The 27,597-nt window shown below is 40.6% G+C and overlaps 1 protein-coding gene across 1 annotated transcript; it reads right to left on the bottom strand.

The window, feature by feature from the left end:
* Positions 1-3,002: 3,002 nt before the first annotated feature.
* LOC133345890 (receptor activity-modifying protein 1-like) lies at positions 3,003-27,597 on the bottom strand. Its single transcript, XM_061556972.1, has 3 exons — positions 26,821-27,597; positions 23,669-23,807; positions 3,003-8,697 (listed from the first exon to the last, which is right to left on the bottom strand). The coding sequence occupies exons 1-3, from the start codon at positions 26,870-26,872 to the stop codon at positions 8,442-8,444; spliced, it is 447 nt and encodes a 148-aa protein (XP_061412956.1). The 5' UTR covers positions 26,873-27,597; the 3' UTR covers positions 3,003-8,441.

Below are 27,597 nucleotides of genomic sequence, written 5' to 3'. Positions count from 1 at the left end.
ATGTCATGTTTTGAGTGTCTTTATATATCGGTGTTTGTAAAATAAATACATTCAAACGGTGCAGTGAATCATTAGAAGCAAAAACGATCAATGGTTTGAATGACACTAATCCTATACGAGAGAGAAGCAATGGCTGTTGTTACATTTCCTCTACTCTGCAACTACACGCTCAAAATAATTGGAAAAAATGTTACACAGAGTTCAACTAAAACCACTTAGTTAATGCATTAAAATTCTGCTACAGAAACGACAAGGCAACCTTGACATCAAAGCAGTAACGGCTAAACACTTCTTCAAAACATTACATAGATCGATTGGTGTAAATACAGTGCGTGTGTATGGCAATGTCGATGACATTTAGACGTTATATACCATTAATAGTAACTTCATTATAAATGTCTAGAAGATGGAAAAGGGTACAGCTGGAAACCTTGGAAATATCTTGTTCATATCTTTATTACCATAATTTTAAGTGGACTGAGATGTTTGGTGAGATATTTTAAAAGGCTGACCAGCATGTTTTAAAATTAAAATAGACGTACCCCCAAAGCCTTGCCAGTTACTATGGATGGGACATAAGTAGGTTATAATTTATACAATTCAATATAAGGAGTAATATTGCTATGCCCTCGAAATATAACTGCTTTAACAGTCCTGGGTTAATGTAAATCCTACTGAGTTGTGATCAGCAACAAGAATACAGTTTTGCGTGAGTAAAGCAGGTGGTCAATTTTATGGGTATGCATTAAATTGCTTTCCCTCCGTTAGACTGTTACCGCACAATTATCTGACAAGACATAAAAACAATTCTGGTAATTGGGATGGTTTATTTTAGAATGAATGTGATCGTAGATCCCTTGTCGGTTTCATTAAACAAATTAAGTGCTATTTTTTTTATTCATTTGCATTCTACACGAGCGTATACAAAGGGATACTTTTCACTTCAACTGATTTATGTGATCAACCAATGATGTTAATGTAGCAGAAGGGTAGGAACTTCAGACGTGGAATGAATATTATCCTCCTGGGGCCCTAAGCGAAAACTGGGGCCCTAACTTTAGGTACCCTTCCTTGTCTCGGGGTCTATCGTCCACAAGTATTGCCCCATAGGCGTCAGCCTACAATAGTTATTGAGGCAATCGGGCTCTTCAACCTGTCTCGCTGGGGCATTAGTCCAGCCTTGGCCTGATCACCACGTGCTGCTGTAAATTTCTGGAGAAATTAAAATAATATATTTAAAAAATATCGCGTAATTGGATACGGTAAAAAGCTAAACAAAGTAGACAATTTTGGATTCATAACAATGGAATTTACTTCTCAGTATGGTGTAATCAATTTTATTGGCTATAGGCCAGTAAAGAAGCCCCCCATAATAGTTGTTTGCCATGGGCTCAAAACTTTGGTGATTACCATTCTGTTCTATCACAACGAATGCATCATTGTCTATGCAGCCTCCGAAAGGCTCGTTGTTTTTAAAACGGTGAAGAGTAGAAAAAAATGGAATAAAAACATCAGCAATAAATTCCGCCCTGAATGCAAATATTGACTCTAGCTAGAACAACTTTTGAAGAGAAAAAAATCCATTATGTTTCAGTATGATTCTGCTATTATAAGCTATTAGTTATCAAGGGAATTGCCAGGATATGGTCTTGTTTTGTTGAATTTATGATCACATGCTATGTTTAGAATGACAGGAAACTCTAAATGTGTTATATTATGCTGCATATGATGGTAATTCATGTGGAATTATTTTCAAGTGTTTGTCTCATTTTAGTTTCAGAATTTTCCACGTAAAAGCACAAATACATGGTATCCATAAAGAAAGCGTGCCTTATTAAATAACTGTAGAGTAATTAGAGGGCGGTCTAAGCTAGATCAATACAACTATGCGTGCGGGAGTTTGAAGATTGTATCGCGTGATTGGCATTCCTCTCGACCTCCAGATGTCCGCCATGCCCTTGGCGACACACATCGTATCAAGAAATGAAAGACTCTCAAGTATTCACCATCATCGACGGTACGATGCTATCAAATACGATAGAATTTACATTTATATGGCATCTAAATGTAACTGCATCAAACACACACTGTACGTAAACAGTGTAGAAAGACATAGGCAGAGGGAAACAAGCAGAAAGGTGTCAAGCCTGGACTTGCTTGTGTTATGTTCTATTCAAGATTTTGCAAGCCTTTTGGTTTAAAAATGCAAGAGTATATATTCCCAACATTTCAACCATGCAGTTCAAACTCATGTCTAATTGTAATTCTTAAAATAATGTATGATACCCTTATGGATATTCTATATATATCGTACAAAGTACACATACCATTTCATTCCTGTGTTTAACTTTAGCTCATATCGTTTTGTTCGAGTGCATCATATACATTTCAACCATGCAGTTCAAACTCATGTCTAATAGTAATTATGAAAATAATGTATGATACCCTTATGGATACCCTATATATCTCATACAATGTACACATACCATTTCATTCCTGTGTTTGACTTTAGCTCACATCGTTTTGTTCGAGTGCATCATATACAACGGATTAATGAAAACATAACGTATTTGACCACGTGCTGAGTGCTTACACACACAAAATAACTGTGGCTGGGTTGGGGCAATTATTTGTTCTTGTAAACATGAGATGCCCGAGTAAATCAAGCATGCTGTCATAAAAAAATAGCAGCTATAGAAGGGCTATCCAAGCAGGGATGATGGATGTGGTTGTTCAGGCTGAGATATATAGTGCACGACTGCATAGGTCGACACTAACTCTCCATAATCGAGTGGCGTTCCAGGCTTTGCTTGCTGACACTTCAACTCATGCAGCCCATGCGTATTTCTGTGCCTGTGCAATGTCCAGCTGTTGCCATCCATACCCATCACACTATAACAGTGCTGTCCACTGTTAATGAACGCGCATTTGTATCTGACAATGTCGCGTGAGCGTTCACCAGTTCTTTTTCTCAGTGCGGTCATACAATCGTCACGTGCGCCTTTGATTTTCATTGTTTTTGTTTTATTGACCATAAATAATTTAGTAAGAAGTGCAGTAGTCATGCAAAAATACGTTTGAAAATAACATCTGACTATGAAGGGTTTTTTTGTTTAAACATCAAAGTAAATTTTCGTCACACATCTGATGCAATCGCCTGCAGATAAATTATTCTGCCATGTCATATTTAAATCAATTATTGTAAGCCCACATTTGTGACCGTAATTGTGTATGTGATCACACTTTAATAAACAACAAAAGACAACCTTGGCATTAATTGTAATAGTGTGTGAAGGAATATTAGACAATTCAATTGACATAATGAAGTATTGTCAAAATATATGAAACTCAGCTGTTTGTTCATAAAGTAATTCAATAATTACAATGAGTTTTAATATTAGACGCAGTCATTCATTTGTACAAGTGTAAAGCTAAACATAGTAATAAAAATAAGAACAATATAAGCAACGTTCTGAAATTTAACATTTGAAATAAGTTACTTTCAGACTACAATATTTTTTTAAAAGGTTACGTTCAGGCTGCAAAAAAATGAATTATATTATTAACTAAAAAAAACTCAACTTTTCCGATGAAAGTGTTTCCATCTGACAAGATAACAAAACTTTACCAGCATAACAGCACGACAATAATTTTGTTTCATACATTCGTGATGGTCTCCAACTGAGACTGTACTCTAACTTGGAAAACAACCGCTGATCCCCCACTGGCATTTGAAGTTATCTCCAACAAGTATGGCCACTTAAACTCATTCTCTTTTCACCACAGCGGCATATTTATTTTGGAAAGCTGGCAGCAAGTCAACCAGCTAATTAAAATATGAGGGCAGATCTTGCAGAGCCTATGACAACAAACTGCATGGTAGTCAGTTCCGGATTATCAAAAGCGTTAATTGCATGTTGACATTGAGCTGGGCTCTTCAAGGGCCATAATAGTGGCCAAGCCTCAAACATCCCACACTGTGCAAACTAGTGCGAGGCCAAGATAAACCCATCTGGCTCTAGTGAGCCCCATTCACTCTGGCCCAGTTACACGGAGTGGGCAGCTGGGTAAGGGCCTGTGTGGACCAGGATTAAAGAGAAATTCAATCCAGCTCTAGGTTTTAGTTTTTTTGTGCCTGAAATAAAGGCCGCTAGAGTATGGTTATACTGTGTGCATATTATGCTAGATACAGGCCTGACATCACGCATGAGAAGGGTTATTGCACTTTACATTAAACTTCATAAAATAACTAACGATATTATACATCTCACCGAGAAACTAACTTCTAATTTGTCACACTTTATATTTACACGTTACATGCCACATATTGGCTGGAGCAACTGTTTACACCCTGAAAATGCATTCAGGCTCTAAGTAACATTTCTGTTCACTATTGAGCATACTATAGTCTAATACTTTTTATTTAACTAAATGAAAAGCTGAAGAAACTCAACATTTATATATAAGTCAGCTTTCCAACTATGGAAAATGCACTGTGTGCCACAACTCACCAACCTTGCCAATTCCCCACGAAAACTCAACGCATTCGGAAATATTGCCCATGTCTGCGTTAATAAACGGTGATAAATGAAAGCCACTTATTAAATTACATAATGTTGCAGAATGTCGTCCACTTCACAAAGAGATTGCAAGTCACCTTGATAATAGGTTTATATGAACCTTATGGCGGTACCCCAGGGTACCATAGTACCCCGGCTCTCGCATAATGTCCGTGATGCAGTCATTTTTAGTCTGTTGATGGTCGGCGATGCGGCAATCGACTCATCTCGACGAGCTGTGGTGCATACGCGAGCGTTCAGGGTTTCAGCGTAATCGTCCTCGCTGCGTAGCACTGATTTCGGATTGATTGGTACCCCAGTCGTGGAGTTAAGTAACCCCCCTGAAAAAAATAGTGTCCCAGAAATAATTGTCTCGGAGATTTTGTAAGAATCATATACAGAATATATCGTGTAAATCTTTACATTTTGACATTTTACTATAGTACTGCTATTTTTAGATTTTATTTACTTGTACAACATTGCATATAGGGATGCATATATAGTCATGTTTATTAACAATTACAGATGGTACAAAAACTGCAAAATCAGTGCCAGATCACCAACCCCACTCAATCTGAAGCCTCAAAAACTTTATGGATTTTCATGTGGCCCCCGCATATCCCTCTTGTGATGTTTTATCACATAACACAGTCAATCCATTACAACAGCAGGCATTGGAGGGTAATCTTGTTTGGGCTGCAATGGATTTGGCTTTACTTTTTTTTAAAATGTACATTTTTGGGCCAAAATCTCTTCCAATCAAAAACCACACGCAAAAAAGAATGCCAGTGTGTATTTATAATTGACCTACTATGTTGAGATATTTCATCCTACTAGAGATAATTTTAAGGACAAATAACAAATACCACATCACCCCATGATCTCAAGGGATCAGGTGACAATATTTAGCATGGCCAAGTTTTTTTCCCGTCATGAACACAACACACATCCCACGTCACTCCCTAACTCTGTTTCAAAATCATACCAATGGAAACGATCATATAAGCCAGAATTCCAGTTAACACGTATGTGTTTATTAGCTAAAGTATCATACAAATTGTATTTGCAAGTCTTTATTTAATACTTAATTGTCATCGTCGCTTCCGCTTACATTTCCCTAAGTGCACTACGCAATCAGCCATGTGATGTAACAATGCATTCATTCATCAATTATGCCAATTAATGATGCAATGATTGATCATTAAAATATCTCGTGAGCTGTTATGCTTACGATCCAAAGCTCCAGTTTTCTTATCTGCACGTGGACATGAGACCACATCACCCCAATGCTCGAATCACTGCATTGTTTCCCTCTGAAATCTCAGGTGAATTTCAGCATCACGCTCGCCCTCCTAAAAATCCTGCAATGGCCTCGCCTCTGTCTATATATCTCTTCTCGTCTAATTCTACTCCCCTTCACACACTCTCGCTCCAGGCTTCCTGTCGTAAGCCTTCAGGCAACCTTCACTTAGTGGGACGTCAATCATTCTCGTCTGCCGCCTCCATTGTCCAGAAATCAGAATTTTTATTTTTTATTTTGACTGGAGGAATCCGATGAGCTATGAAGCTCTTTTTCACAGATGTCTCTTTGCCCATGCTCATAACCCTGCCTCTGTTCAGATTTATCCTTGCGTTGCCTTGTGACTAACTTTCCTCTCGCTCTGAAATTAATACGCCCACTGTTTATGCGCACGCTACTAAATGCACATGTAATATACTGCAGTTTCCTCACGTAAACCCTACAAAGGACTAGAGATTCTACATGCACTAGAACGTCGAGACAAACCAATAAATACATTCTGCGATTGAATTGCAGCCCAAAACTGTGATTGAAAAAGTCATGTGCAGTTTCTCAAAACCCCTGGGCATTCACATTGACAGAAGCCGTGTCATAGTTTTTGATGTCTGCCTCTCAAAAAACATTATACACCACACACTGTGCGTTTTTTTCTGTTTACCGGGCCATTTAAAATGCTCAGACAATCTTCATATGCAGTACAGCGATTCAAACTCTATGTTTTATAATTAATTGCCTTATTAGTAATTCATTATTCAGAAACTGGGCTCAGCTGGGTCGAGGCTTAGTGGGCACAGCAGCGGGTTCTTACTCATGAGACGAGGTGCAAATCACACCGGGGTCTGCTCAGCCCAGCGTTCCTCCTGATTCCATATATTTCACAAACATCCAATGAGCATCTCTCTTGGTGGGACGTCAACAGTGGTTGTCATCTGGTGAGACAACCCCCACCAAAGGACTGAGAAATTCCCACCACCGACTCTGGAACGTTAACAGATGCCCAACGCCTGTTGCAACGTGACTTGATGCAATGCAGTAATGGATTTGTAATATGCAGAGATTGGCAGACAATTTTATTATCCTCAGCACATTTAATTACGTTGTGCATAAATATGAATGAGAATGTTCAACCGTGCATAGAGTGCTCATGCATTTTGAGTCAAAGGTCCTGCCTTCAAATAAGTTGAGCCGCTTCTTTCGTGTGGTGCAGCCAATCGGAAGATAGCACAATTCTGACCACCACAAGGAATCTGACGATATGTTTAATGCAGTAAACCCATTTACTTTCTGGGGTGAGAGCAATTGCATAGGGGTTTGCACAGTGTTTTATGAGCCCAGTGGTCTCCATTCAATTTCTGGTCAAGGGAAACATTAGTGGCGAGTGACATCTGATATCAATAACCCACATTGATCAGTGTGGTGAGGTATGGTAAAACACTCCTCATGACTGCCATGATATGCAGAGGTCTTCAACTATCAATGCATTGAAAAGGACTGCAAAATTAATGCTTGTAAATTATTACCAATTTGACTGCTTGGTATTTGAACACTTGAATAGAGTATGCTGAGATTTTTCAATTGCCTTGACAGGTATCAATTCTGGACCCATGAATTGTGATCACTATGATAACAATGAAACATTGACAGTAGTTTCAGTTGTTTTGGGGAATATATGTGATATCGATTACCCAGCTTCATGGCTGCACAATTTAAAATGCCTGGTAATGGCATCACAAAGTGTAAAATATCGATGGCATTTGGAATTTCAGCCACTAGGGCATGTTGTTCGCTAACTTGGCTTCCAAAAGTTAGAGAAGCGCTGCAGCAGATTCTGTATCATTTGTTGTTGTTGATGATGGATGACTTGCGGTATACAACAGTGTGGCTTTTTACTTTTCGTCCACATTCTAATGGTCAACAATATGAATCGACTTAATGTGGTTTAAATACAAGCCAGAAATACATGAACAATCCCAGCAACACATTACAGTGAACAAATTGGTACTTTTTTGCCATATATATACTCTTCATTGCTGCATATTGACAGACCATGTAAAATCTAACAAAACAGCAGCAGCAAGGCCAGTGGAGGCTGCCATAGGACACAGAGTGTGACTGATTGCTATAGCTCAGCTCCACTGCAGACTTACCATTGCTCTTTCCACCTTTCTCTATTTTCTCTGCTCATTTTCCAAACATAAAACTCCCAGGTCATCGCCTCAATATTTAAATGTAAATTACCCAGTCCACGTACGCAGAGAGATCATCATCTCCCCCCAAAAACAGATTAGGCTTTTTTGCCGTGCAGATACACCCACAAAATCCTAAATCTGGCATTGCTTTGTTTAGCTTTCTCATGTGCAGGAAAAATGCTGAGAAAGTACGTTCATATTGGAAGGACGCTTGCTCCAACCACGAGCAGAATGTAGGTGGAGGTCAGGCCCAGAGGTGCAGCATGGTTGAAATGTGCTACACCGCGAGGAATTTAATCAGGGTCCCCTGTCTGCCTGCCCCCGGCCCTTCTCTTCGCAGTCCGTCCACCAGTGCAGTTGCACTGCCTGCACACTCGACAGTCACGCCACCGCTCAGGCCACTCCCTCCCGCCGCTTGCTGAGCCAGACGATGAGCGCTGTGAGAGCAGCGGCGAGCATGGCGGGGCCAGCCACCAGCAGCCCCAGCACGGTGTCCGGAGGGTCGGCCAGCACCGGCTCGTCCCGGGAGCAGTTGGAGAAAAAGCGGCGGTGGACGTCCAGGAAGAACGCGTCCACCACCGAGTTGGGCCAGAAGCAGTCGCTCTGCCCTGCCTTCTCCTGCGTGCAGTTGGTCAGCGCGTTGTAGAGGCTGCCCGTGGGTTGTCGTTTGGGTTCGGGGGGGTGGTGAAGACACATGACACTGGTTATGGACAGTGCCAGGGATAGATGGAACATTGCTCAAGGTCCATTCGTGCATGCATTGTATATCCTGCCAACGGTTGTGCTGAGCCTGGAAACGTGTAGAGTTTTAGCACGGTATTCTCCATTCGCTGTATGTAATATTTAAATGTTTCCGTCGATTAGCACGGTTGGCTATATGCAGTGCAAAAGAAGCACCAACATAAATACATACATTACATAATGCATAGCAACTAGCTATGTGGCACTGTGATAAAGCGCTTGACTGACTGTTGAAAATGATGAATTGTGGGTCGCAGGACAACTGAGACAAGTTCAAATTTACTTGTTTAACCAGGGGAGAAGTCAAGAGACCAGGAGATCCTTATTTACAAGAATCACCTGAGTATCACTTTGAGGTTTGATTAAAAACAAATTAATGTTTTTTTATTGTGGGAAGTGAGCAGTAGTTATCCAGTAAGTGACAGGGCCACTCCGTTTCAATGTCAAATTTCTATTCATCACTCCCTTGCGGTCGCCAAAAGGGGTGAAGGTCATCCAAAGGTCATTTGAGCACAAGGGCCCTTTGACTCTTAAATTATTAAGGCTTCAGAACATTATACTGGAAAGATGTTTCCTATTGTTTCCTGCACAATTTTTCACCACAGCTCAAAACACATTGCTGCAGTATGCCATGGCTGATATACATCTCCAGCCAATAAAGTAATATGTTATAAGATGTACAAAATAAGATCACAGAAGTATGACCAGAGGACGGAGCTTTTGTTCCAAACCTTGGGATATTGAAAGTATGCTTTTAGGAAATTGTCATTTTTGCCAAGGAACCATCATTCATGATCCAAATGCACCTCAGTGTTATGAGTCATTACTGATTGTTATATTGATGCAGCTGATCTGGCTGTGACTGTCCCACCTGATGACGGAGACTTGTGTTGCCTCCGAAACGTCGTGATCTTTATTTTTATTTTATTATTTTTATTAATTTTGATGTTTTACCTACGTGACTTTACCGAAAACACCTAAGAATATGATTCCTTGCAGTCACGAAAGCTTCAAGTCTAGAATTGTTATACTACAAACCTATTTTTCTGGAAAATTATCATTCTCATTTACAGTCATGGCACAAGGTCACATTCCGTTATAGGTAAGCATTTAAATAGAGTAAATGGCATATGCTAAGTGAAATCGTGCAGTTACAGGTTATGTTTACAGCAAATTATGATGTTCCAAAAGACAATACAGTAACTTTTGATGACGGAGCTGGCATTTAAAACAGTTCATTCATACATGCATAGATACATTCATGCATTTATCAGTGAATAAAACGGTCTCTATGTCACAGAGAAGCCAAACTCGCATCTGCATCTGTTGGAGTACAACCTTTAACCGGGTGGAGGTGAAATTGTCAAGTTAAATGATAGGATGCTTTAGTTCCACTGTGAATAAAATAAAACACAATTCATGACGATGAAAACTTGACTTAAAGCTTTCGTGACTGCAGGATTGACGATTGCTTGCGTTGTGATCGGAACGTCGTGATATTTTTTTTATTTTTTTCTATATACGTGGCTTTACCGAAAGACCCAAAGAAGATGAAAACTTGTTAATATGGCATTACAATACTAGGCAATCTATCACAATGAAATGTGTTGCATGATTATTACAATTTTATTAGAAGCAATTATTTTCATTGTTATTGTAAAATAATGAGGACAATTATATCTGTGAAAGTGTATTCAACATGTTGTGTACCTGTATTGACAAGCTGACATTTAGGAACTTAAATAAATAACAGGGTGCTTAAAAAGAATGTTAACACTTACATGGAACTATCGTTTTTCATGGAAAAAGAACGGATAGTACATTGTAACATGATACAAATTTGATTTTAAGCTTTCGTGACTGCAGGAATTACTCTTTGATTATTTTGGTAAAGTCACGTAGAAATAAAATAAAATAAATAATAGCATACGACGTTTCTCATAATCAACGTTTTTGGGTTTAGATCGCGTTTATTTATAAATGTGTCGTAACCCTCCACCACCCGACACGGCCAATCAGTAAAAATGTGTCACGTTGACAAAGACAAATAGTTCACTGCTTTAGCCCACCGGTGTGTTGAAGCCACAACATTTACAATTTATTATTACAACACACCGGTGGGCTAAAGCAGTGAACTATTTGTCTTTGTCAACATGACACATTTTTACTGATTGGCCGTGTCGGGTGGTGGAGGGTTACGACACATTTATAAACAAACGTGATCTAAACCCAAAAACGTTGATTATGAATAACATTGGTCGCGAAAGCCTACGTGTTAAACTATACGACGTTTCGAATTGCAATACAAGCAACCATCATCAGGTGTGAATGAATGCAAGCTCGGAGAGAGACACATATACAGAGAGAGAGAGACAACACAGACACGGAGAGAGACGCATACACCGAGAGAGACACAGAGAGAGACAAACACACAGAGAGAAAAACACAGAGAGAGAAACACACATGGGGGAGAGACACATAGAGAGACACACACGCAGATAAGTTATCTGTGTGTCTCTGTGTGTGTCTCTCTCTGCGTGTGTCTCTCTATGTGTCTCTCCCCCATGTGTGTCTCTCTGTGTGTCTCTCTCTATCTCTGTGTTTCTCTCTCTGTGTGTCTCTCTCTGTGTATGCGTCTCTCTCTGAGCTTGCATTCATTCACACCTGATGACAGTTGCTTGTGTTGCAATCGAAATGTCGTATTCTATTATTTACTTTATTTTCTTTCTACGTGACTTTTCCAAAAGAACCAAAGATGATAACAAATGTAATGTTAATAGCTTCAAAAAGTCAGAGTCTCCACTTGCTCGCCATCATTGTCAACACATGCCTGGAATCTTCTCCAGGTGGTCCCCAGAGTCCAGATGCGCATTTCTTGTGGTGTTGTTGCACATTCCCAGAAGTGTTAAAACATGTTTAAGCACCCTGTATACGCCAATGGGTTACCCTGAACCGTGGGCTTAAAAAAAACTCATCCGTGTGGGCAGCCGAGAACAGCTGTGCCGCTAACCAGTACACGGCTGTAAATCGGTACAGGCCCTGCTAAACAGACATCAAAAGTATGTTTTAAATTAAATAGACATATTGCTGCGTTCATAAAAAAAAAAACAGAATCTCTCAGAAAGATTTGTTAGTGCAATGCAGCTGTTTCTTTCTGGAACATTCACTGAATTATAGAGCGGCAGTTATCATTCGGCTGTCCAATGCAGGACACACTGAAGACGTGCCCAAAATTCCACTCAAAAGTGCATGCTGGGGGAGTGGCAGCGTAGGTTGCAGGGACACGTAATATAACACCGAGCTAATAGGGGCAGCTCAGCTGGCTGCTGGCAAAATTACCAGCGTGTACTCAGAATTGCCGGAGCCTGGGAGCAGCTTGTCTTAGATCTGTCTGGCGCTGCCGTTTTGTGGTCACGAGCAAATAATATATTTGCATTTGTGCAACGTGCAAACAATGCTATAATGGAATTAGATTTTTTTAAATATATATGTATATAAAGCATCTGAATGCAAAGTGGTGTCTAAGAGGCTTTACAGATAAGGCAGGCATAGACATCGAGAGAGTGAGATAAGGGATGCATGCAATGGAGCAATGGTGTGTCTTTGTTCATACGTATCAATGAAATACATTTACAGGCTGCTCGAGTAACAGAATCAAATTGGTTTCCAAATCAAATAATTGTGAAGCGGCACTCTTCTCCCATTTGCGACCCTGAGCCGGTTGTGGAAATTCCCTATCCAAGAACAACCGCTATTGATTCAGATGAATGCACCGAAGTGAAAATACAGAAAGAAAGAAGACCATATCAGACTATAGGAGCAGCAGAAGAGACACTCACACTCATGTGTTACAAAACTACGACATTTGTGGTAGGTCTTGTTACGAGGTGAAAGTTGGCATCTCTTAGATTGGATGTATTTGTTGTACGAATTATCCCATTTAGTCAGTTTCCTGGCTATTTTACAATGTGATCCTCTTAAACAGTTAACACAAGTAGCCTGCATTGCACATTATCTGAAGGTGGGCGATCGGAGATTTAGAAAGTCCATTGGCATTGGTTACATTTAATAGGAGCTGAATTTTCTAAAACCTGCTCAGCCTTACTAGAACAATTACATTTTAAATGTTTAACGACTGCAATGGACAACCCTCCGCAGTTGTTTTTAGTATTGTATACGCAGCATATTTGAGTGGTATTAACTCATCTGTTTAGTCAATTATTAGATTTCATTCTGCTTGGTTTTATTTCCACATTACAGCTTAAATTGATCCACTTTGCAATTGAATACATTACTAAATCCACATAATAGGCACGTGTGTGCAAACGTTAGCATTCCTCTATTTCAAAATATAATTAGGATCCCTCTATAATGTATAAAGCTTATTGTGGAAAACAGCACTGGATTGTGTTTCAAAAACACAAGTAAACCCAATAATGTACTGCACTCGTGTAAGCATACACTAATGATGGCTTTTCAGCCATTTTTTTTCAAATCACTCAAAAAGGCCGGTCAATCAAACCACCAGTGTCTTCTTTTCCTCTCAGTGACAGTAAAGAAACCACTGCACTTTATTGCAGTACATTGCAGTCACTATCCATTACAGTGCAGCATTTGGTTAGATTCAGCTTGTGTTCGAGCACTCCTTTGCCAATCGAAAGGATGTGACTTTTAAAAATCCCGGTCACAAGGTTGGCTCATAACCCAAGGCTGATAAAATGTGTCAAAACAACAGTGATTGCCCTAAAACGACACTGTTCCCTCGATAGGAATATGGAATTTCCACCACTGGCCTTAGGCCACCAGAGAAGATGAGTTGTGCACCAAGCCTGGTTGAGCGTAGAGACAGGCTGACCACTCTTTGAAGATACTTTAAGACAACGTATTGCCAGGAATGTGTGTGTACTGTTGGAACATGTTGCATAGAGTAACATAGAATAATGTAGAACAACGACACAGCGTAGAATAAGTAGAAAAGCTCCCAAAAAGACATGTAATGGCTAAACACGAACAACACTTGAATTCATGTAGGGGGTGCAGCACGCAGTTAAGATCGATGGCCTTGAGAGGTTTGCTGATGGTTTGTAGGAACAGCTAGAGGCTGCATTGGTCGAGATAATTGAAAACCTTCCTTGTGTCAATACAGAGAGCAAAATTTGGCAAAAACCCACAGTACTTTTCAGCCAGCAGCTGCATGCATAAGTATTCGTCAATAGTCGTTTCCCCCTGTAACAGTTAAAACTGGGTGTAATTTGTTTAACCAAGTGATTGTTATTGTGCTGTAAAGGAGTCTTGTCAACATTTTTGCTGGGGGTTTGATCAACGTGGCTTGTGTATTCTTGGCATGATTCCTTATCGAATACATCAGAGGCTTCGTTTCAATCCACTGTTGAATTAAATCCTCACCATACCATGTCGGTTGTGACGAGATGTTAACTACCTCACCTGGTATACAGGAGGTCATGGGTTCAACCGCAACCCTAACGTCTGTATATTTGGAATTCGCATGTTCTTCCCGTGGTCGCATGGATTTTTCTCTGGGCCCTCTGGTTTTCCCCTCCACATTTAGACATGCGTTTAGAGTATTTGGCTGCTTTGCATTTCCACGTTAAAAGACACTTTGTTGAGCTATCATTTGTGGCCAGGTCGCTTCTGAATAAGAGCTTTATAACTCAGTGGGCCTGACCTCATGAAATAAATTTTTTTCGTTTTAGTTGTTTGCCCATACTTTACTATACTGGTCAGTGCGGGTTAGTGAAGGGGGAGAGTGTGGGTGGAGACCCGGACCCTGGACAGGTTTAGATATCACTCGCCACTGATGTTAGCCGTGGCTGGAAATCAACCTCGGACTTGCCAAGTTCACAGCACGAGTGCGCTATCCACTCCACCACCACTGCAACAGGATCGGCAGCAATCGCACTGTCCTGCCAAACCAACATCTACAAGCAGTTCATAGGCCAAAGAAGACATACGCACCACCTATAATAGCAAAAATTTAGTCGTAGCTATTTTTTTGGCAAAATGATTTGATCACTTGATGGCCCACTAATTTCAAACGGTTCTCACACAATTCACTATTATTGGCCCCATGGAGAAATTGGGAGCAATTGGAGTTATGCCACCTTAGCTGGTCCCAACAAGTGAGAAATAGGATCTGGGCTCATGGACTAAAGGGGCCTCTGTGGCAAGGTAGAACGTCAAATTGTCCTGTGGCCTCAAGCTCAGCCTTCACGTACATTTCTCCTTGGGCAATCAAAGAATTTAGTGCCCCTTCAAAATATTAACCAAGAAATTGACCCTGCCATTTGTTGTTATGTAATATCTTTCACGTGACTTGTGTATGTACATGTTACCGATGATATGTAAATTGAAACCTATTTTACCATTGTTTCAACTATATATTCGAACAAAAATCGGTCAAATTTTGCAGAAAAATATGACAAGTACCACAAAAGAAAACCAACATATTACACAACAATTTAAAATGTATAATATAATATAAGTAAATACAGAGACGATGGCATTTAAAGAAGGGCGTACTGTGTGCAGTATGGCAGTATTGTAAACCAGTGGTGTTCACTCATTTTCAGAGGGAGGCCACTTTCGCTGGTAAAACATCGATGTGAGGGCCGCCACACATTTGAAACGATTGTTTTTGACAGCACGTTGGGGTTGTTTTCACATGTTGTGTATTGTCGGGGGTCAGCACGTCAGGTGCCCCACGAAACGCCACCAGGGGCCGCTGGTGGCCCGTGGGCCTTGCAATTTACAAACACTGGTCAAAGCCACTTTACCGAAAAAAACCAAAGAGTATTTCTTGCAATCACGAAAGCTTCAAATCTAAAACCATTACCATTTGTCGACTTTCAGAAGCCATGTATGATTCGAGGAGATGCACATTACTGCAAAGTATTTCTGTAGCTGGTTATAAGGAATAAAAAAACATGACCTCGTCGTATTTCGTACTGCGTAAAAATAATAGAGGATCCATAATGTATCGAGCATGGAAATGTTGTAAACTCTGAGACTTGATCGCCCGTTAGGGGGCCCTGTGACGTAGTGCAGTCGTCACACACGCTGCCCAAACAATTGCGTTCTCTTAAATGTTTGTTTTACAACGTTGTAGCGAATCAATGTATTTTGAAATCGAATTCCGTTCCCTAATTCGTTGCGGCTACGTGACAGTAAAACAGCACGACTAGGAGCAACGTAAATGTATTTGTACTGTACTTCTACGTTCCCGCATCTGTACTTCTATTAACCCTCACTATCATGGTTAACCATCGTAAAATAACCCCCATGCCCCCCCCCCCCCTCTCTCTATGGGGAGGCCGTCATTTCAGTGGATTGACGAAGATCTGTAAATTGTGGCGATTATTCCACAAGTATGGGTGTGCACAAATCAGAATACATGATATTATTCATGCATATGCAGTGTTTCCAGTCATGACAGTATGAAAAATTGCCAATTACATGTAAAACCAAATTAGTGCATGTTTCAGCGTGTCCTTATATCCATATACTAATTCAGACGCATCTCCATCGAAAGGCATTTCAGTTTGCATTCCAAATTCCAATTTGTGTGCTCAGCATATCTTAGCATACACTGACATTAATGTTGCTTTGCACCTCATGTAATGCTCTCCTGAGCACACCCACTTGAATGTTTGCCTTATACCGACTATAATCACCCAGGAATGTCTGTCCTTAACGCTCGTGACGTCACTCCACATCGACCAGCCGCCCTAATTAATATTCATGAGCAGGTGACGTCCTCCAAATGGACACCCCCCCCACCCATCCTCATTAATAATCATGCGCAAGTGACGTCACTCCACATCGAACAGCCCCCCTCATTCATAATCGTGAGCAGGTGACGTACTCAAATAGACCCCCACACCCCCCCACTCCATTCATAATAATTAGCGGCTGACGTCACTACACATATTATAGAATTCAAAAACCCTTCTCATTTAGTAGTTTGTTGATATTTTGATGGGTTCTGGTAATTTTGTACGCATCCTTGACGGCAATGATCATCTGTCTTATTTTACGTGGCATATCTTCACGCATTCTTCTTCACACTTTATCGAAGCTTCGGGCTCATTTTCAATTCCAGTCAGTTCTAATAAACCTGGAATAAATACTGCATTTCATTTGCTCTAAATATACATCTGCATTGTTAAGATAAGCCCCTGAAGGAAGCGCAGTGTCTTCCATGGCATCCCGAAGCACAAAGAGAAGCAAACACAACCCAGTCCACCGCCCAAGATACACAAATAGCTCCATCCAAAGGAAAAAGCTCCCCCCAGTAGCACGCTTCTGGGGCAAGTGCTGTTCGCGAGCACCTACGAAGGCCAGCATGGCACACGACGAGGGGGTGGGTGGCCAGCACCACGCCCGACCGCCTTTGTCTCCCTAGGGGAAGCGCAGGAGCGGTTCAAAGAATTCGTCACTGGTGTTGGCCGTAAGCGGGATTGAAACTCGGGTGCTCAGGTTTGTAGCGCAGCGTGCAACAAGCTTTAACTACCGCTCCACATCCAAAGAAACCCCACCCCTGTCAGCAATATCGTTCCCTATCCACCACCCCCATTACACCTCATATGAATGCATATTCATTGTTTATATATATCGCCTCAAACATGTTTAAAACAAATTTATTGTGTGCTCTGACCCATTAGACAATAAAGAATGATCAAAGGGACAGCGAGGAAAACGCAGATACAAGGCACGGAATAAATAGTTCATGCTGGTAACATTCACACTTCCAATTTACATGAACTTGCATTAATTACAATGCTCTTTATGCTGTACACTATATGATCAAGTTATGTCAGTCAAAAGCTGCCTAAGGTGTTCAGTATTCATATTTATTAATTACTTAGTTTGCCACAAAAAACAAATTAGCATTTCGTGAATTCAAAATTGAAATGCTAAAAGTAATGCGGGGAAGTATTTCTACCAGAGAATAAACACTCATTCCTCGTGTTAATGTTCATCAAATAGGAGGGTTGCAAAACGATAACCATTTTCAGAATTGATTACCGAAAGTCAAGAACTGGCAATGGATTCCAATGCTATTTTAGTCCCGAAAGCACCGAATCGCACTTGTGGGAACGTACCAACTGCACGGGCGGCAGACCTGTCGGTAGATAATATATGGGTAAACAAATCAATAAATAATATATGGCTAAATAAAAGGTAGAGGTGCAGCCCTGCAGTTGCTTGCTCACGCCACTGCCCGCGGTGGTCTCCGTGTGGAAGGAGCTTCAGAGGGAATTCGCTATCCTCTTGCACAGTGGCCAGGAGTACTCCACACACGTATCCCCACCACACATGACCTGCCGATCGAAAAAACAATGATCTATCCTTGACTCAAAGCTTTCGTGACTGCAGGAATTTATATTCTTTGGGTCTTTCGGTAAAGTCACGTAGATAGAAAAATATATAATAAATAAAATTAAGTGAATAAAAAAGAATAAAAAATATCACGACGTTTCGATCGCAACACAAGCAATCGTCATCAGGAGAAAAAAGAGGGGGAAAGCTGCGGAAGCAGGCTGTTTTAAAGGTTTGAAATGGGTGTAGCCCAAGGGTCATAAACCAAGTGGGCGGAGCTAGTGATGTTAAAGTGAGAAATTTGCATGTAAATGTAAAATCAGAGATTAGCATGTCAATGTAAGATCGCAGCGCCGCCGTCATTAACCACAAAAGAAAACCTATCTGCACAGATACATACGGACAAGAGAAGTATTATCTAACAGGAGTAGTTTCACTGTATTATGCATACCGTTATGACAAAAAAAGGACTTCAAGTCGTGTCGGCGGTTTGAGCAGCTTTGGATAAGACTCATGTTCCTGCCCATACCCGAGCATGGAGTGCAGCATTCGCTTGTTCAGCTCTTGTGCGCATTCGTCCTCGCTGCTGCGCTTGGATGCCGACATGACAACAGAATGATCCGCACCAGGTGGGTCACGGCGTTTATGTGTGCGGTGGGACGGAGTCGCCAAAAATAAATTAATTCATTACAATTTTGACTTCCGTAGAAAGCCGTGCTGATCGGAAGCAGCTCTATAAACATTACCTTTTAAACTGAAAAATGTAATGTTCACTGCTAGATTTTTATAGATATGTGGAAAACTGGTCGGCATTTCTTAACCATTTTAATGCCAATAAAACTTTAACTACCCGAATTTTGCTTAAAAGTCATAGGTTGCACATATTACTCGAAGTGTAGCAACTGCGTATGTTTCTAAATCACATTCATTATTTTCAAATGATACACATCGAATACATAACTATGGCAATGCACATTGACTGGAGGGCGTGAGCTATGACTATTGAAAACATTGTGCTAAAAATAGCCATTTATTTGTCAACGAAATTGGTGTATGTGCATTTCATAATGAATAGTTCCTTTGTTGGTGCATCCTAAAAGGCACACATGTGGTTTGTTGAAATAACAAAAGGAATGATGAATTTGCCGAGACTTGTTCACTGAACCAAATACAGCGGGACATTGCACACACTGAGGCCCTGAAAAATATATCACCAACAGAGCAACTGTGTGCGATAAAATATCTCCTTCAACAACTAATGCATAGTAAAAGGCCAATTGTTATTGTGTGTGTGTTTCGTAAATAGGTATGCTGTCCACTAGCCAACCTCTTTCTAATCTTTATATTAATAATGCAAAGGTATGCAAATGTTCAGTAAATACATTGTCAACAATAAAAAAAAACTGCATGGACATTTCTCTTGCGGTGAAAATTCGCATTCCTGTTACATATATATTTACATGAACACACCTGTGGTCACTCCACTCTTGGATGAGGGCCTCTCCAATGCCTGTGAGTGTCGTCAGGGCTATTTGACTATAGTTCACCACGTTGGGTCGTGCAAGTTGAAGACAGGGAGCCAAGCTGTGGAAGCACTGAAGTTGAGTGCAACAATACCTTTTGATACATAGTCCTTGTCCTCTGTTGCCCACGACAAAGTAACACAGCAGCCCATAGCACCTGTTTGTGTCCGGCACTCACCAATCCAAATGCTCAACTTTGCTTAGCTTCCGAGATCAGACGAGATCGGACGCATTTATTGGATGAGATCGAAGGCACATAATATAAGCAGCCCATATATACACTGTATAGGACAGTGATTTTATGGTCACCCACTGTTGTTCATTATACCAACTCTTGAGGTTTGCCGAGCCAAATCAATCCTGTCTGGGCTTTCAATTCTGAGACTTGCAAGCACGAATCTGCTGCTCCTCTAGAGCCTTTGCAGCGATTCAATGTACACAATAGAGTATACATTATTATAAAGTCATTGCAAGATTACTTTTGCTGTTTGACTCTTTTTACATATATATAAGTTATTTCTGCTTGGAGTAAAGTACACATTTTCTGGAGAACGTTAATCTCTTCACCTCACCAAGTGCCTATTGGAATCTTATCTGTGTATGCTCAATAAATGTCAATATAGCTGTCCATATTTGCTGCCACGCAATTGACAGAAAAGGGCAAGCCTCTCACCAGTGTGGATTTATGTGGAAAAAAGGCTACATTTGACTAAATACATAAGCACACAAAATGAGACATTGGAAGGAGACAAAGTGTCTGCTTGTTTATTTAGTTAATTATATTCTTCACAACGCTGCTAATACTGATTTTGTGTAATATATGTAAATTGCACCATTTGTGTGACTCACAGTAACCAACACTTGGCTATGTGAACATCTCAATTTAAAACTTAGTATTGCTTCCATTCCTCCCGTGGCACACAATGTTCACATATCAACTTTAATTAGTAAAGCAGCAATGGCATAGCCTGTGCTCCACGCAATGGCATTGTTGAATTTCAAAGGATGCTTACTGAACAATTACTCAATACCAACACGTGCTGTTCTCTCGCCTCACAAATACTGATTATGCATCTATGATTTTGTTTACTATTCTATTTTATGGTAGTAGGGTTTCTGGCAGTGACTAAGACTGAGAAGGTACTTAAGCTTACAATCTGTGCCCCAGTGGGCGTTCTTTGCCAAGCCAGCATGTTAGCTGCGTGTGATAGACCATTTCACTTTACCCTGTGCAGCGATGGGTTTTCAGAGGTGAAAAGGGTCTGAGAAAAGCAAATTTGATGTAAACCTTCATCATCTATCATCCATGTGCCAAATGTGTTAGATTTTATTAAAATAACACAAGATGACAAAAATGCATCCGAATGTTCTCCATTATATTGCACTTTCCCCATACATGGATGGGAGAACATTATACTGTACGTTAATCAGGATATACAATGTGAAAGTTATGAAAAGTTAATACATAAATTATATGCTGAATAACTTTTCAGAAAATATTACTGGGTATATGTGTTTATGTGTACGTACATCTGCACGTTTAGCAAATTTCCCTGCTTATGGTTGCTGCAATTTCCAAAATAATATTTGTCTACGGCAATATCGAAAATAAAATTTGTCTATCCACAATTGCATTGATGCATAATATTCACGTTATCGCAATGTTGCTCAATGTACTGCGAGGCAAGATTACCATACATAATACGCATGTCATTGGTACGTGTAAATACTCAACTCATATCATGAAAAAGGTACATGTTAAAACACAATCATTAAACACAAGATTTTGGCACCAGTGACTTTTTAGATATACTGTAAGAATAAGGAATTGTAGTTATTCAGTATATCCAAGCATTTTAAATCGCTAAAGGCACTGCTTTTTTAAGTTCTTAGCTCCATTAACGTATTCACACCATAACATGCAATGCAATTATCATATAGTAATGGTGTGTATCTAATATAAAGCTATTTGTCTCAATGCTAACAACGTGATTTGTCAATACTACTCGTGCACTGAAAGCCAAATGCAGTCATTAGGATCATGTACAGCCCTTTGCCAATGCCCTGCTGAATGAAGGCCTCCCCACCACCTTGTCAGTCATGGAGATTGCTTGACCTTGCTTCACCATGCCAATTGATCAGTTCAGGTTTTCAATTATATCTTATGTTAGCTATGGCCAGGGATTAAACTTAGGAAACAGGGGTTCATAGTATAGCCCCTGCTCTTCCCCAGAGTATCACAAAATACATTAATGGAGATAGACATACATTATATTATATTCTCGGTAAACTGACTTTCAGGCAACACTGTGTGTTGGTTCTCGTAGACATCAGTTTTCAAGTGTCATCTCTACTGTCTCTATGTGTCCATGATAGACAATGTACTGATACATATGGACTCAAAGTAGGGATGTTATTTCCATGTGAAAATTACTGACTTTTACGAGCAGCAGTTTTATTAACTGTACAATGTTGATCTTGTGGAGACTAATCCTGAAAATATCCAATAAAACTTTAATCTTGTAAATTAAAAGCATGTATTATGATGCAATAGCAGCTGTACTAGTTAAAGAGCCTTGCAGCACAGAGCCTGAGAAAGTTAATGGAGCTCATCCTTTTTCTATTTATCTTGTAAGTTCCTAACATACACGGTTCATTAATCAAGCAGTACATTGGAGAGAAGTTTATTTGCCTTGTTTTGTCGTTATTAATATATACACCTGACATGGATATTTATGAAAGCAATTTCAATGTATTCCAATTTTCAGCACCAATAAAAAAAGATTTAATTAATAATTTTAGCCACTCAATTCATTTATTCAGAGATGTTTGGTGTTTTATGACATTAAATCAATTTCTCAAATTGCAATGTTGTGTAAAACAATTATATTGCAATAAATGCCACTTAAAAAAGAATTGTATCAACACTTGCTTTATGGGCAGTTCAATCAGAGTAAGGAATACTTTTCATAAACAATTGTAACGTATGTGCATCACTTTATTAAAGTCAGTTCGACCACTGATGGTTTGACAAAGTATCCATCCTAAATTGATATTTGATCTACATGTATTCAGCTTTGAGGAAGTCAAAGACATTGGAGTCCCATTTCACACTCGATATAATATTGCTGTCAAGAGAGCAGGAAATAGAATGATTGAAACACTGGAAGCCAAGCTGCTGTGTCTTGTTCAAGGACTGTTCTCTGTCAGGATACGTCACACTGCTGTCAACGAAGGGAGATCAGATTCCAGTGTTCCCATTATTAAACCTACCTCTGTAACTGTTGGCGATATAATTGACACTCAAAGAATGATAAACTGTGCTGCTTATACTACTTGTTTTCTTATATCAATTTGTATGTGGATATTGGGCCTCAAAAAGAGTGTTCACATTTTAACAACCCCCAGTCGCACAATTTGAAACATTTTTTTTAAATCTAATAAAATGTTGAATGTACAGAAACAAATCTCCTTGCTGCATGACCTATGAACAGTGCTTGATTATTAGAATGTAATATCTTTTGAGAATTATGGGTGGTTGAAGAATTATTTTTCCAAATTATATGCAACGGCATATTTGCTCACTGCATTTGACAATTATTTACTTCATAAGCAGTGATTTTAGCAATGGATTTATTTTGCAAACATTCAATGGGTTAATATATTGCTGAAGAGTTCTCTATAGAAATTGTATTTTCTTCACTGAGGAGTGAAAACTTATTTCTTTTGTAAAAATCTGTGTACTTTCAAACGTAACTTATTTTTGGCTAATGAAAACTGCGGATAATCACCTCCATGGCTGCGTCAAAACTTTTCAAATGTGTGTTTGGTGTGCACACACAGACAACATTATGGACGTCATGTTACTCCTGCTGGCATGTGCAGTGTTTTATTAAAAAATTGCGCACCCCTCGCGCGAGTGTGCATCGCAAATGATGAATAAGTACTGAGTGCTACCTCCGAAAGAGATGGGCTACCGCAACTGGCTGAATGAAAAAGAGAGGGTGTAGTGAGCACCTGCTGATAATGAGCCAGTCGCACCAGTAGTCTGATCCCAGCTCCTCCATGTGGCTCTTGAACATGATCAGGCACTGCGTGTCGAGGTTGTTCTTCAGCTCCAGCTCATTGCACATATGGACCGGGGCGAAAGGCCACCCTGCACAAATGAAGGAATGGCATTTAGCATTGCACTTTCCCTGTTATCGGTGTCCTTGTTAAAAACGAATGTATTGTGTCATTTTCAAACTGGCCTCATTTAAAATATGTACCGACCTTAAAAATAATGTGTTCCGTAATAATGTACTGTGATACTGCATTGGTATATGCAAAGTTATTCCTCTTGACACGGCATTCATCATGTATAGACGTTTGTCAATCCACTGCAGGATTAAGGCCTCTGGACACCGTGCAGGATATAGAGGTTGTTTGACCATAGTTCACCATGCTGATCAGTGGTGGATGTTAAAGGAATAGGGGTGTGGGGGCCAACCAGGACCATTTTAGACTTATCTAACCACTGATTTCAGCAATGGCTCGGAAACAAACTCAGGTCACCGGGTTCATAGTGCAGTATGCTGACCATTGTGCCAGGTTACAAAATAAACAAAGGCTTGCATTGAACGCAGTGCATTTGATTAATCTATTTACTATACAAAAATCCAGTAGCATGTCAAAACATACGTGCATACGGTACATGCATGCACGTATGCATTTAAATTTGGGTCCGTCCATAAATGACGTCACGCACCTAGGGGGGAGGGGGTCAGACATTTGTGACGATGTGTGACGAGGGGGGGGGAGTTTGAGAAATGTGACGTCACATCAAAATGCGCAACTTTAAATAAATATAGACATACACGTTCTACTTAATTAAATATACTTTTTAATAAAACTTTCTCCTACAACATCAGAGTGCAGCGCCACATGAAATACGCACTGCAATGACAATAATTTAAATCGATTTGAAGCATGTTTTATTTGGGGGGGGGGGGGGGCAGAGCTTTGTGACGTCATATTTGAGGGGTGTCTGACTTTTTGTGACGCCGTGTGACGAGGGGTCAAAAATCGCGTGACGTCATTTATGGACGACCCCTTTGACAACCCTTTCAACATTAGCTTGAGTAAGACGTATGATAAACAAAAAAAGAAGTACATTTGCATGAGCATAGATGGCAGTTGGTAGAGCTGTCGACGTTGTCAGGATTAGAGTGAACGTGCCATGCAGACCCGACAAAAGGGTTACATATCGACAATGCCTTTAAGGCAATACAGTCGCTAAAGAGATGCACACAGATCCAGGACGGAAATTCTCAATGGACATCGCAACTGCCAGAGCATTTGCAGATTGCCATCACAGCCGCTTGGGGGTGCAATTTTAAAAGGGCCCCAGAAATGTAAACGCGTTTTACACTGCATTCGTACCTACGTCACGGTCAAAGATGGTTATCTATAAGTGTGTGTCTTTTTTTTTACACCAGTAATGCATGATAACACCGTACCTGTACTCTTTGTCTTAGAATAAAAAAAATGTAAGGACAATAGCTACAGGAGGGAAACACACTTGAGAGGAGCTACATGAATTATCTCATTGTAAGGCAGTGAGAGATTGAAGTGACTTGGGGAGGGCTTCATCCATCAGAGGATAGATGATGGCTCATGATGTTTATGAGAATTACGAAAGCATTATTTAACCGTTTATTAGGTTTCTATTAATGGATCAGAAGTCAGCTTATATCTGGTGATGACCTCCTTTCCAATGTTATGCTTGACGTTCATTTCTACTTGGTTAGTATAACAATTACAAGAGCCTCAAACAAACTATGACCTAATGCTCTCTACGCCACTGTCGCTTAACCCCCTCCACATCAGTACCTTTACTTTAAAGTCTAGGTATCCAATTATGTGTGAATTCCCATCATATTTATCAGCCGCATCTTTTAATTAGTGGGAAAGAAAATGAAACATAGAGGGTCAAGAACAAAGCAGGTTGGAGGTCGCTCTTTTTTTCTAAATGTCTTCATTTATCCAGACTCGTTCCCAAATGTGTTAAGGTTATGGAAAATGCTCCAGAACTAGGCCACCACTAACCCAAATATAATTGAGTGGTAACCTACTTTTTTAAAGACTTGTGAATAAGCAGCTGGCCAGACTATACAGAGCTAAAAAATGATCAATCGAAGGTTAACTTCAGATGTATTTCATATATTTAATCCTACTACTTTACGCTAAAAGGCTAATATTTACCATGCACAATGGAGAAACAGAATAACGTAAATATCCAGGACTCGTTTTTTGTTATTTCATTGTGCATCCAACGGATTGTGTCATTATTATCCAGTTTAGCTGTGGGTACACATCTGCTAGGCAACAAGCTACATTAGCAATGCCAATGATTCAAGTTCGTTGTTTTAAGCATGGTCTTCACGTGCATGCACACACATATATCTTATATGTACACAGTAATCTACTTACATGTGTAATACATTTGTATAGTTTTACCTAATTGGCTGTTCTCAAGGGACCCTCAAATAAACATTACAATTGATAGTTTTGCAAAATATAATTAAAATGCACATTATGTTACCTTCAACCGTTCATAAATACGTATAACGTCTACCTTGGAATATATTAAACATTGTGGTCATTCCCAAAATAAATTGCCTACCGTACCACGGGTATCCATCCGTCTATCTCGTTCATACCGCTATAAGCCACGCGGCCTCACAACATATACTCTATTGTGATACTCTGTAGAGTGTAGACCTTTGCCAATCCACTGCTGGATGGAGACTTCCCCACGCCGTGTCGGCCTTCGTGGCTGTTTGACCGAACTGTACCACGGCTGTTATAAAGAGCACTGTTATGGATCGGTCCGCATAGCAGTTGCTACAGATGTTAGCCGTGGCCAGGAATAGAACTCAAGTGGACATATTCATAGGGAAGTGCGCCTAATCAACGGGGATACTCTTTACTATGTTTACTCAGCACTTTCCCCAAACATTCTATCAAATACTAAAATAAGTTTATTTGAACGCCCCTGTACGAGAGAGACGTGAATATAAGCACAGAGAGTTGCAAAGAGTGGCCAACTGGCAGTCTACGACAGTCACAGAACCATATATGAGCACGTCCTCGTGGTACAATTGCAGTACACGGCAGAACACACTTACCCAGCAAGGCTAGAGCCGCCAGAGTCCTGAGCGCAGGTGAGCCTTGAGCCATGAGAGCTGCGATCTCTATCCGCCAGGTGAAAACGGTCCGGATGAATCGGCCAAAATCTCCAAGCCCATCTCACAAATTAAAGAACAAAAATCCACAGGCTAAGCGCACGAACCAGGAATTAAGAAAAGGTCTGCTATCTGCCACTATGCAGGAACACTGTGTAATATTTAAGCGCCGGTGTTTCGTAACGCCTCTTGCGTGAGGTTTTTTGTTGCGAGAATAAACTTGCTTGGGTGCACGTTCAGGCGACGAGGAAGAGGAAGTCGTCCCGAAGTTAAAACGCGCCTGTGGTCGATCCACACGCGCACATCGTTGCGTGTTGCAGGGCAAACGGACTGTGAGATTCCCAGGAGCAGAGGCGGGCGTCGCTGAACCGAGGCAGCCGCTAGCTCTCCCACGGACGGACTGGGGGGGGGGGGGTGGTGACACACACGGGGGTCCTCGTTTGGCGCAGTTCAGGCTCCTCGTTGGCAGACACGTGGCGTTGCTCACTCTAATAAGGGCGGCGTTCTCCCGGTAGGAGGGGTCCTGTGTGCATCTCACACAGGACCGGGGAGGGGGGGTGAGAGTGCATGAGAGTGCGCGAGGATGTGTGCGCACCTCTTGCACAAACTCGGCGCCTGTAAAAGCAAAACCAGAGACGGGTTCCCGAGTCAATTTACGCGAGCAGAGGCGCGGTGACGGACGCCCAGAGTGCGAAGAGCTGACAGCCATGCAAATATATG

This window comes from Lethenteron reissneri, chromosome 23 (assembly GCF_015708825.2).
Source record: "Lethenteron reissneri isolate LAM-NWPU_2019-01 chromosome 23, ASM1570882v1, whole genome shotgun sequence".
NCBI classification, from domain to species: domain Eukaryota; kingdom Metazoa; phylum Chordata; class Hyperoartia; order Petromyzontiformes; family Petromyzontidae; genus Lethenteron; species Lethenteron reissneri.
Note: the sequence above shows the minus strand (reverse complement) of the source record. Positions and strands in the feature narration are given on the sequence as shown.